The 12,013-nt window shown below is 43.6% G+C and overlaps 1 protein-coding gene across 3 annotated transcripts in view; it reads right to left on the reverse strand.

The window, feature by feature from the left end:
- Window positions 1–12,013, reverse strand: part of LOC139594494 (BEN domain-containing protein 5-like) — an 885,873-nt gene that overhangs the window by 144,426 nt on the left and 729,434 nt on the right. For all 3 annotated transcript variants that reach the window (XM_071436695.1, XM_071436694.1, XM_071436692.1), the window contains one exon: window positions 821–932. In XM_071436695.1, the coding sequence (XP_071292796.1) occupies window positions 821–932 (112 nt within the window). The remainder of the gene's footprint in view (window positions 1–820; window positions 933–12,013) is intronic.

Here is a 12,013-nt window from a genome sequence, read left to right on the forward strand (position 1 = left end):
GCCAGGAGTTAAATTAAAGGAGGTCTTATCCTCTACATGATGTAGCCAGGGGTAAGAATCCTCTTTCTTTATTAGCAAGGGTAGCCAGGTTCTTTTTCCCAGAAACAAAAAGGAAAGAAAGAAAAAACAAAAGGAAAAATTAGCAAAACTTCAGGGACCTAAAGATTCAAATTCCCTCTCCATTGTGAGAAGCAAAAAGAAAAAACAAATACCAGGAATCCTATAATGAAAAAAATAATAATCTATAAAATCTCCTCTTATTTTTTGGTAGTGATTTTTTCCTACCCATATCCATTTTTTTTTCCCAGCAGTTTTTCTTAGGTGCCACGTTCAATAATCCTTCCGCGCTTTGATGTCAAACATTCAATAGCTGTCTGCCTCCCTCCCACTCCTCTTCTCCATATTCTCCTCAATCCATCTCCTCTGATTAGCTAAGATTTCACCTTCAAGAACACCTCTGCCTCTCTGAGTGAGCATGAGTGTGTTCATGTGTCTTTATATAATATTTGCAAACATTCTCCCGCTCCTGCCCTGCACACCACACAGCCACCACCACCAGAGCCCCGGATTAAGCCTTGCTGCCATTCCCTAATTCAATTTGGGGGGCCTGCTGTTTTGAATCCTGCTCAGAGCAGCTCAACTGAATTCAGGCCCAGCTTTCAGAATTATTTCATAGTTAATCTGAGCTGAACATCATTCCGCGCGCTTTCCCCACTTCTGGTGCTTCCTGTGGCAAAGGCCCGGCTGTTCCCTGATCTCCTGCAGTGGAGGGGTGGCTCCCCCAGCACAAGGGGGGCTCAGCAGCTCTGTGCCCACTCACCGGGTTGTTGTACATGTCGATGATGAGCTCCTTCACTCCGTGCAGGGTGGGGTGAGCCCACGGAGAGGGATTGGCCCAGTGCCGGTTCAGATCGAAGCCCAGCAGGGAGCACCTGCACACACACACACACAAAAAACAGACACTAAAGAACCAGACATAGACTTGGCAGGGCTGTGGCCTTTCCTCAGATCTGCTGCAGAATTAGGGTTATATTCTGTGGCTGAAGTAGTTAAATGTTGTTCTCATGGGGGAAACAAAGCAAACCCTCCCCTGAGGAGAGCCTGCAGCAATGGCACCTTTCAGAAACAACATGGCCAGCAGACTATCAACAGGAACAGCTCTGGCCATGCAGCCTCCTTCCCCTCCACAGCCTGTGCTCACTGCATCCTTTGCCTTTTCCCAGTCTGGCAGGCTGGCCCTGGAGCAGCCTTGCCTGACCTTGGGGTTCCCTTCTCTTTGGAGCTCTGGCTGAGGGTGTGCAGCTGTGAAGGTGATTCACACACTGCACCACCAAACTGGACCTTCAGCCTGTCCTCAGCCAGGCTCTGACTCAGCAGGGCTCTTCAGAGCGTTGTAATCAATGGCCATTAGGTTTGTGCTTAAGGGATTTAAAGCATGAATGTCATTGTTCCACTAACCCAGGGCCTCTGTCTCTTCCCCTCCTGCAAGTGCCTACACAAAAGCTAGCCAACCAAACCAACAAGTTAAAATGCTGATTGGCCATCACACCCTGTAGGCATTGGAGCATGGATGCCACCTTGGCTTCTCCTTCCCAGGACACTGTCCTGACTTGGATTCTCCTGCTCACAGCCCCAAAGAGTACCATCCAAATTCTTTGTGAGGCCTCACTGAAACTCAGGAGGCTGCCAATAAGAGTGAGCACTAAAACTGAAAATTTGAAATTTGAAAAAGAAATTAGAAAGCTGGAAGTGGCACAAGTAGGAGAAGGAGGAAATCAGGTCCCTTGCCTGCTGCAAAGATCACCTAGAAAACATTTGGCTACTGATACAGGCAGGAAGAGAACTGTGTCATCTCCAGCTAAGCTTGGGATGAGTTGGGTAAATTCTTGCTCAGGAATTCTGTAGAAGATCATACAAATAATAGAAGCCCAGGTAGAGATGCAACTTCTTCTACAGTTAAAACAAACAAACAAAAAAATCAACCTTGCTGCTAAGCCTTAAAGCTTCTTGAGAAAAGAAGAGCTTTCATTGATCCCATGTCTATTACAAGAATGTCTGTTCAGCCTTAATCTTTTAAACACACCTATGCAAACAAGAGATTCACTCCTGCAGTGCTATCCCCTGACAAAAAAAAAAAAAATCTAAGAATCTGAAGACCCAAAATATAGGTTTAATTGGCAAAGAGAAAGGAAAATAAAACTAACAGAGGTGAAATACTTAAAAAAGTGAGGGGAGTAAACCAGAGGATGAAATTCATTTCCAAACCTGATGAATAAATGTTTTCCTATGAACCAAAGGATACAAAATTAATGTGACATTCTTTTGTAAAAATTCCTATGGGTATCTAAGCAAGCAGGAGCTGCTTTGCTCCTTGGGCTGACACAACCCACCCATCAGCTCTCTGGGAGCTCAAACACCCAAGTGCAGCTCTGCAGCTCCATCACTGCTGCCCTGGGGGCTTGCTGGGGTGCAGAAGCCACCTCCTTGTCGTGGTAGCCACTTCTCTGCTCGTATAGAAACCAGACGGATTTTTTTTCCTGGACATTTTAAACAATTACAATTCCACAGACAACTCAGAAAGTTGCTGCCATCCCACTGTACAGCATATTGTGTCAGATTTCTCTCTCTCTCTTCTCTTTGTCTGCATGTAAACTCTCTGCACTCAGCTCTCCTAAATCCTATCTGCTTTTGAACTCATAGACATTAATAAAAACCTGAAGTACTTCCAGAGACGTAGGTGGAATTAGACCAGGATAAGACTGGCAGAAGAGCAGAATGAGAAGAATGAGTTTTTCATTTAATAAAAGCAGAAACTGCCACGAGTTTTACTGTATTTTGGCACAGTTTCCAAGAAAACAACATCCTTACTGTAGACAAACTTTCTTAAGAGCTCAGAATCTGAATCTATATTTATATAGTTAATGTGTCACATTTACATTTTCTTTTAATAATATTTAACACTAGAGAAAATGAGCACACCATCAATATTAAATTTGGGGGTTGGGACTTTTGGGATAACTTTATCTAAGTCATCCCCATAGAGAAAAGAGGTAAGCAATACCTAATTTTTATAAGATCTTAAGTAAGACATTGCAATTTGCAGTATTTGGATGTGTCAGGAATGTCTGGTAAGAGATGAATCTCATAGTTCATTTAAAACAACAAGAACAGTTGAAAATAGTTGTCTTTACTTGAAAAGACTTTATAAACAGAAGGAAGCAATGCTTAACAAACAAGTTATTCATTTGGGAAGCTCCTCTGAGCTCTGTTTAATAGGAATCCAAATTAATTTCCAAATATCATTTAGCTAGTCTTTGATGTGGTATATCACATATTTATCAATGTAACAACAATTAATTAACTTTCTGATGTAGGCATTACTATTTCTCTCCAGTCTGGAAACAGTGTAATATTTCCTCCCCGCCTCCACTTTTCAAGTCTTTTTTCTTTCCTTTTTGCCTAAAGACAAATTTGTATCTACCGCAGCCTCTCTTTATTCATCTGCTGCAAACTTGTGGCCTCTCTAAGGAAACATCAAGTTGTGTTCCTTGGTACTTCAGATTTGATTATTGACTCCATTACATGTAGAGCTGTCTCCCAGAGCTCACGTATATCAGGACATGGCCAAAACACACGGCGAGCGTCTCCCACGTGCCCATTACAGATCCTGCATTCATTTTATTATCTTGCTCCCAGCTGATGTCATCTCCCTCATGGCTAATGCCTCCAATGCAAGAGCTTCAACAGGATAACTTTAAAATTGCATCTTGCACTGTTTTTTAATTCGTCCTCCCTGTCTTAAACCAGCTAATTTCTGGAGCACTTTGCTGCTGGTTCCACTGCTTAACTCTTTGCCTGCAGCTTCAAACACTGGGTAGGCAAAGTAGAAATACAGATATGCTCTGGGAAGAGCATCTCCATGGTGGGAAACAAGTGTGTCCTAAAATAATACATAATCTCTCAATATTTGAGACCAGTTCTTTTGCTCAGGGGGCAAGAGTTGTCATTTGTGTCAATGAACTTCCTCACATGGCTGTAAGTGTTTCCCTAATATAGAAAGTGCCTCCAAATCTGCCCTATGCAGATTAGATTTATTTTGTGCTGTAAATAAACTAATGTGTTCAGTATAAAATTAACAAGGGGGAAAAAAACCTAAATTATATCAAAGAACTGCTTAAGGATGCTCTTAGAAGGGGGACCCAGAAGACAAAAAATCAGGAAACATTACAGACTCCAAGAGGTACAAAGGAAGACAAAACCAGCTTCCAAATTAGTGAGGGTTGGACCAAGGGCACTAGAGGATATCCCAATCCAAGAGCATTACTGACCATGCCCATGAATGCTCTTATGAATGTGGCAGGTCACAATCCCACAGAGCCTGATGAGAATGAGGTGCTGGCACAGACCCTCCCAGGTTAGGAAAAAACACAGTCAGAATAGATAGCTACAAGCAAACCAGCAACCTGCACCTATTACCTGATCTTGGTCTTCATTCCCACTGTAAAAACCTAGGATTTGGTCACATAGTCATTGCAGGAAACAATGACATGTATTTAATTTAAAGCATTTAAGCTGATAACCATTGTTTGAATTTTGGATTATGCTTGCCATAGTTTGCTAGATATACAGACCACATGCTGTGCTTCTGCTTCGTGACTGAATGTTCATTTAAATCAGGTTCTGTGAATATTCTTGTTGAATTAGAATTTGTGTTTCACCAATGTTTTGCAGCCTTTTCCTAAAATTTCTCTTTTCTGTAAGTAGATAAATTTATTACAGTGTTTATAAATTTACATAAACACAGTGCAAATTCAGTCAAAGCAAATGAGTTTCAAAATTGCACTGGAAACTGAAACATTTTGCAGTATTCATCCCTCCCTACTTGGGAGGCAGCCAGATCTGAAGAGGTTACCAGCTCAACTCAGTAAAACCAAAGATGTTCAGACCAGCACCCAGCTTGCTGGGCAGTTCTCTGGACAGAAACCCTCTCTGGGACTGGACTCATCACTGCTTTTAAGGATTTCTTATGCAGCTGCTTTAGTGACAACATCCTGAGGAAGGATTTAGTACCAAGGCCCATGCTGGGTTTATTTTTCAGGGCTTCTTCCTATTCTTTCAGGAAGAAGAAAGAATCTCTTCTTCCTGGAATCTCCAAGTTATAGAAACCTCCAGGAACTCTGCCTTCCTTTACCTTCAGTTCCCCCTGCCCTGCTCGTTTTTCCTGCCATGTGAGCCTAAATCTCTCCCTTACAGACCCATTTCCACAAGGTGAGATACGGAGAATAATGGAGAAAAGGAGCTAAAGAAATCCTTTTTCACGCCATGTGATTTATTGCAAAGAGAACTGCGCACCCTTCCCTCCAGCTTTGTGAGGCTGCGTTGGTTCATTGGATCAGCGCCGGGTGAATCTCCAGATAATCTCCACACTCACAAAGCCAGGGAGCTCCAGCCCACTCGTGGCACCACCAGCAGGGTTAGGGTTTGGGGCTGGGAGGGCAGAGAGGAAGGGGGAGCGCTGTTTTCCTCCCTGCCAGTGCACTGGGAGGGCAGACAGGGGGCAGCTGGTCCCTCTGGCTGCTGTCCCTTACAGGCCGTGGCAGCAGGCACTGCCATGGGGCTGCAGCAGGGATGGCAGGAGCAGGGAGCAAAGGCGAGGGCAGCACGCACAGGGTTTGCTTCTTTTCACAGATATCACCTCAAAACTGGTATGGTCTGTTTTACAAATCAGCTCCACACCTGCCAGCCAAGTCAGGTCTTCATTAGTGTGTGTTTCACCGTCTGGGTGCTTGGGGTTTGCCATTTTTGCATTTGCCTATTATTCATTAAAAAGGACTCACTCAAGCCCACATATTCTAAAGCAATTAGGTAGCAAGACATCCTAACGCTCCAGCTACAGAGAACCCCTGCTCTGAAAACTCTCTCCTCCTCCCCAGCTTTCTGCATTTTTAATTTCGAGCTCTGGAAACCTTCACAAAGGCTATTTAACAGAGGCACTGCAGTGTGCTCCAGGCAGAGAGCAGCATTAGCTGGCAGAGACCACACGGTGGAGTAGATGTTTGCAGAATGAGCTCTGCCGGGTGTACTGACATAATTTTAAATCGTACATGACGGTTAAAGATGTGTTTCTCCATTTTCTGTGTAAACAATGTTAAATAAGAATAAACACAAAGGGATATTTTCTCCTTCTGATGAATACATGCATTTTTCAGGGCTGGTAAGAGGTGTCACAGGCACACACACCAAGGAAGACACACGTCCCCTTCTGACACAGGCACACTCTGATCTTCAGGATATGTCTCAATTCTTGCATTAACCCTCCTTACACACACCAGGTAATGCCAGAAGGATTCATGGGCACAAAGCAGCGTGCTGGAAATAAAAACCCATCCTGCAGGTAGGAGAACTCCACCCTGTGAGTGTGCCTGGTGTGTCAGAGGGTGAGATCCCCTCCCTAGAGCAGCTCACCCCAGCAGCTGTCCCAGGACTCTGTATTTTCACATCTGCATCGTGCCCAGCCCAATTTTCTGTGGTACAAGGTTTCCAGCACTTTCCTTGGGATGCAAGCCCAGCTTAGCAAAGCTCTCCCCTAGGAAGAGCCTGTGCCCATGTGTGGATCTCTCCCAATGACCCTGCAGGAGCCAGTCCCATCTGCCCTGCCCTGGGAGGGCTTTCTCAGGCTCCTGCTCCCAGCTGGATCTGAGTCACTGCCATGCCAATCTTGGGCACTCAGGTGTTTTAAACAAGTTGATGGCAACACCTACAGTGCTTCCATTTTAAAGCCTGATTCATTGTTTGGCCTTTTCAAAACCAAACACATCACTGACTTAATGACACAGGAGACAGGTTTTTTTCCAACTTTTGGATCCCAAAATATTTCCACTGTAGGCACAGGGCCTTCAGAGCTCTCACATATGTAGCCCATAATGCAGTATTACATAAACTTTTCTGATGTTGTCCAAAAGCAACTTGCTCATGGATCACTGAGAAAAAGAATTTTAACATGTGCTTAATTTACTGGACTCCCACCCTGTGAACAAGTCAAACTCCTCTAGGCCCTCCTGTCCTATCTACTTGACTTCCTCACAATGTCCTAACAAATGTTTCCCTTCAGATAAGCAACCCTTCTTTAAAACATTTGTATTTTTTGTTGGTCTATCTACATTCCTGGAGGGGCAGGTTGGGTGAAAATAAGTGTTTCATCATCACAGTGGTTCACTTCTGGAGACATGGCTGCTCTTGAATTGTGCTCTTGTTCCCACTTCTGGCCTTCCTCAGGCTGTGCAAACAGACACACAACACATCTCAGAATTGTTAGGGAATACTCCAGCTGTTATAGGATGGTATAACTCCATATTACACATCTCCTGTCCTGCCTGGCACACAAATCTGGAATTCTACTCACTTCTAGGAAAGACACATCCTGCTCCCTGCAGTCCAGCATGAGGGGAACACCCCCAGAAGATGGTTCAGCTCTTACCACCAGACCCATTACACACAGAGAGCTGCCCTCAAAGGAGCCACACAACGCTGAGCTCTTAAACTTAGGACATTGCACAGGTCCACAGAGCCTTCCTTCAGCCCTGTGCTTGTCACTGTTGTGGCACAGCCTTTAACTGCAGGAGCACAGGGTGCTTTTCCACAGGCTCTCACTTTATTCTGTCACAGGATCCTCACGGGTCATTCATGAGTTATTCAGTATTTTGGCTTTTCCTTATTGTTCAAAATGCAACCCTAGGCTGCTGCTTACTGCATGCTACTCAAAGCCTGCTTCAAGGACAGAGCTATTCAGCTCTTCATGGCTTTTCTAAAGTGCTCAGCACTGCAGGAGACAGCTGCTTTATAAGCACTGATGGACTAATTTTCCCAACAGCACTGGTACAAGAGGGGACCACATTGTCCCCAGTTCATAAAAGAGCAACTGGGACAAAAATTGGCTTACATAAGAGACAGACACTAATTTGAACCATTCTATCTGAGAGACAGGACAGGACTTTTTTTAGGAGAATTTGGGTTTACATAGCATGTTACTCGTCCAGCACCTAACCCTGATTTGAGCTGAAGCTGACTGTATTCATATACAAGGCTTCTCCATATCTGACAAAAATGGCACTGTCAGTGGACAGAATATTAGAAACTGTGAATTTTGTCAGAGATCACTAGAAAATGGTAAGGTATTACTGGATCATGAATGGGCTTTGGGTGGGTTTCAGTTATACCTTAATTCAGCCATTTTTCTTGGCTTTATATCTTGATACTGCTGCATTCAGCTGTGTCTGAGAACCTGCTGTAATATGTGGTGGTTAGAGTTAGTACTGTACCTGAGATTTCTTTTATTCTCCTGAATAGATTTAAATGATTACTTTGCTGCATTACAGGGTACCAGACTACTTCAACCCAGGACATCCTCATAGGCCATGCCAGAACTCAGCCAGAAATCATCCATCTCCATCATCACAAAGGCCTTTTCATCTTGGATATCCTAAAGGAAGGGTTTGGCCTGATCCCAAACTGACAAGAAGGTGTGTGCTGGCCCTCAGGGAAGCAGCACAGGGCTGGCAAACTGCTGGCTGAACCCTAACAAGCAAAGTTTAACTCCCCAGCACCAGAGCACGGCTGCTGGATCCCTTTTATAATGTTTGCTAACACGCTCTGACACACTTAGGTACTTCTCACTCCCATACATAGCCAGAATATTAATTGTATTCCTGCATAGTCTTGCTGCATCTACAAATTGTTCAGCTTGAAAGTGACTTTTTGCATTTATAAGGATGCATTTATTTTGGGTTGGTGGGAGGAAAGGCCTATTTGACTCTCCCTGTGCTCTGGTCTGCAAGCAGCCTTCTCCAGCTGCATGGGCCAGCAGGAATAAATGTCATCAGGAGTTAGAGCCAGGCACATCCCCATTTGCCAAACACTCCCTTTACCACAACTAACTGGAAGTTTTACAGTTGTGTGCAAGCCCTGAACAAAATCCCAGTTGTCACAACACAGGAGAGGGACAAGTGACACAGAGGTTCACTCAGGGTGACACCGTGAGACTGTCCTGTCACTGCCTCTTATCTAACCTAGGGCACAACTGCAATGCCTCAGTTCTTCACTTGTAAAAATAATTGTAATCCCTCCATGGTGTTTGGAGAGGGAAGTGCATGAAGGGTTATGGAGTGTTTTGGTGATACAGTGATGGGGATATGTAGGTGAGGGTCCATAGTGACCCAGGGTGCCCAGGCAGCTGCAAAGGAGAGACCTTTATTCCAAAAACCAGGCCTTTTAAAGCCTTGTTATCAGCTCCACAGTTTTAAATCACAGCAAACATCATTCAACCAACCACCACACACCAGAATGTGAACACACAATGGTTACATAACATGTTTTTCTACCCCTAATTCAGCTGAGCCCCTTTCCCACAGTCCCTTTCTGCTTAGCCAAAGTACTAGGCCTGAGCCAGGGTTTTACAAGGCCTTCCCTTAATGTTTTATATGCAACAGGGTTTTAATAGGTTCTCCAGATGGAGATTAAGTGATCTATGGAATCAAAGAAAGGTTTTCTGACAGGCCCTGAATTTTGTTGAGGTTCATTTCCAACAAGATTGCACAAGTTTGTACCTAACAAACAATCCTGCAATGCCTATAAGAGCATATAGGATAAGATAAGCATGAGATATCCCGGTCCAGCTTTTGAGAAGCATTCTCTAAGGGTTTGGATGGAGAAAAGGGATTGTGTAGGGTTGTGCTGTTGTTTCAGTGAACATTCCCTCCTGTTTCTTCTACCCCTTACCACCTGTAACTAAAGATATTTTCCTCTCAAATCTGTCTTTATTCTCACTTTAAATTTCAAGGTTATCTGGCCCACTGGGTGTGTTACATATGGCTGTCCAATTAAAGAGAGAAGATTAACCCTATTCTATTAGATTATTTTAACACCTGCCAGGTGACTACTCTGCTTTAGCAAAGGGCCAATGTGACCAAATCAGTTGACAAAACTCCTATCAAAAAATCTAAACCCAAACAAAATACCACACCAAAACCTCCAGATTATTTCATTTTTGGAAAGTCCACCAGAAACTGAGAATGTTGCAAATGTTCTTCCCAGAATCACTACCATAATAAACTAACATTTCAAAGCAGAAATAATACCAGTGTTATGTTTGTCACATAACATTTCAGAAGATGGCAAAGAAGCTGTAAAGTCCTGCTCTGTCTCTGATTGCAATCAATAAAAAGCCCAGATGCTTCAGAAGGGAGTTAAATCAGGCTGAGATTTTTCCCAATCACTTGTTAATTTAAAGGGCAGAGTTTTACCACCTGAGCTTCTCTGTGTGGTGCTGCCTCAGCCCAAACAACCCAGAGAACGAGGAACCATTTGACAGCATGGTGGTCTCTGGTCCATTTCCAATTCCTACCTCAAATCACTTAGGCTTTAAATTGTCCACAGTGCCAGCAGTTGGGCACACTGTCCACCCCAGAGGGGAAGAGGCCTGGCAAAGAGACATTTCTCACGATGCTCCATGACCCCTCCTCTTCCTAACTCAAAGCCACATGAGAGGGATTTGGTGCCATCCCATGGGACATGGGTCACTTGTCTGATTTGGATGCTCATTGGATGCAGAGGAACAGGAATGTAAAGCACTCAAAGTGTGGCTTCTATCAAAGTGTGGCTTCTATCAAAGTGTGGCTTCTATCAAAGTGTGGCTTCTATCCATCACTGCAACACACCAGCAGAATGTGATTTGATACCAAGCCAAGCTGAAACTACACATTTTGGTTCCTGAGCACTGAAACATCTTATTGCAATGAATAATGGTGCAATGATAGATTAGTTTGGGAATCCTGATGAGAATGTTAAAACTGAAAAATTAAAACCTTCAGGGATTCAGAGGTGGTTCTTTTGTTTGGGGGGGGGTTTGTTTGTTTGTTTGTTGGGTTTTTCTTTTTTCTGTTATGCCTCAAAAATAGGTGCAAATGGGTGTAAAATTGTCAGAAAAAATTTATTATTATCCCTTTTCTGAGATGTATAAAAGAATGCAACAATTACTAAAGGCATGTAACTGTTCAAGAAAAGAGATGAGGATGAAACACCAGGGAAGATGAAATCTTCTGGTAATTGTTATACAGAAAGACCAGGAAACCGTTCAGGAGGAAGTTGATCATGGAAGGATTTGGGTTGGAAGAGATATTAAAGACCATTTAGTTCCACCCCCTGCCAGGGGCAGGGACACCTTTCACTAGACCAGGTTTCTCAAAGCTCCATCCATCCTTGAGCAATTTTGGGGATGGAACATCCACAGCTTTCAACCTCCATTGAAAAGATTATATGATGAAGTCAATTTTAATTAGGCAACAGAGAATTCAAATGAGGGGAAAACCCTCCCACATTATGACTTTTTTATCCATGGAGATTTTCAAATCTTGCCTGTAAATACCCTAAGTAACCAACACAACACTGAAGTAAGCCCTGCTTTGAGAATGGGCTGAAGACCTCCAGAGGGCTACACTAAACACTTTTTCTTTATAATTCTTTTAAAGTCTCAGGCACAGTGAAAGTTTCACCTGCTGCTCATACCTCGGTGGACACCAGAGAACCCTGCTGTGGGACAGGCGACTTCACAGGCTCACAGAATTACTTTTTTTTTTTTTTTCCTGCATATTTGCAGCCTCACACAGTTCAGCACCCTCGAGATAAAATCCTATAGCAAAAATGTACAATGAATGGGAACATATATGAATGGGGAGCAGAGGAGCAAACAAATTTCAATTTCAAGCTTTCATGGCTTAGCATAAACAAACATGAAACAATTCATCCTCAAAATATAGGGGTGGGAGGGGGATACTGACAGTGTCCTCAAGACACACAGGGAGACTGAGAATGAGGGAGCCTGGAGCGAAGAGAACATTTCAAAAACTCTTTAAAGTCTTGGGAAAGTTTGAAGCAAAGATGAAACTTTCCTGATTCATTCAGTGGGTCTGCAAAAACAATTCTCTTCATCCACTGCCAGCCCCCAGACTGTCAAAAATAA

This window comes from Agelaius tricolor, unplaced genomic scaffold (genome assembly GCF_023055355.1).
Source record: "Agelaius tricolor isolate 1412-34295 unplaced genomic scaffold, bAgeTri1.0.p SCAF_11, whole genome shotgun sequence".
Taxonomy (NCBI): domain Eukaryota; kingdom Metazoa; phylum Chordata; class Aves; order Passeriformes; family Icteridae; genus Agelaius; species Agelaius tricolor.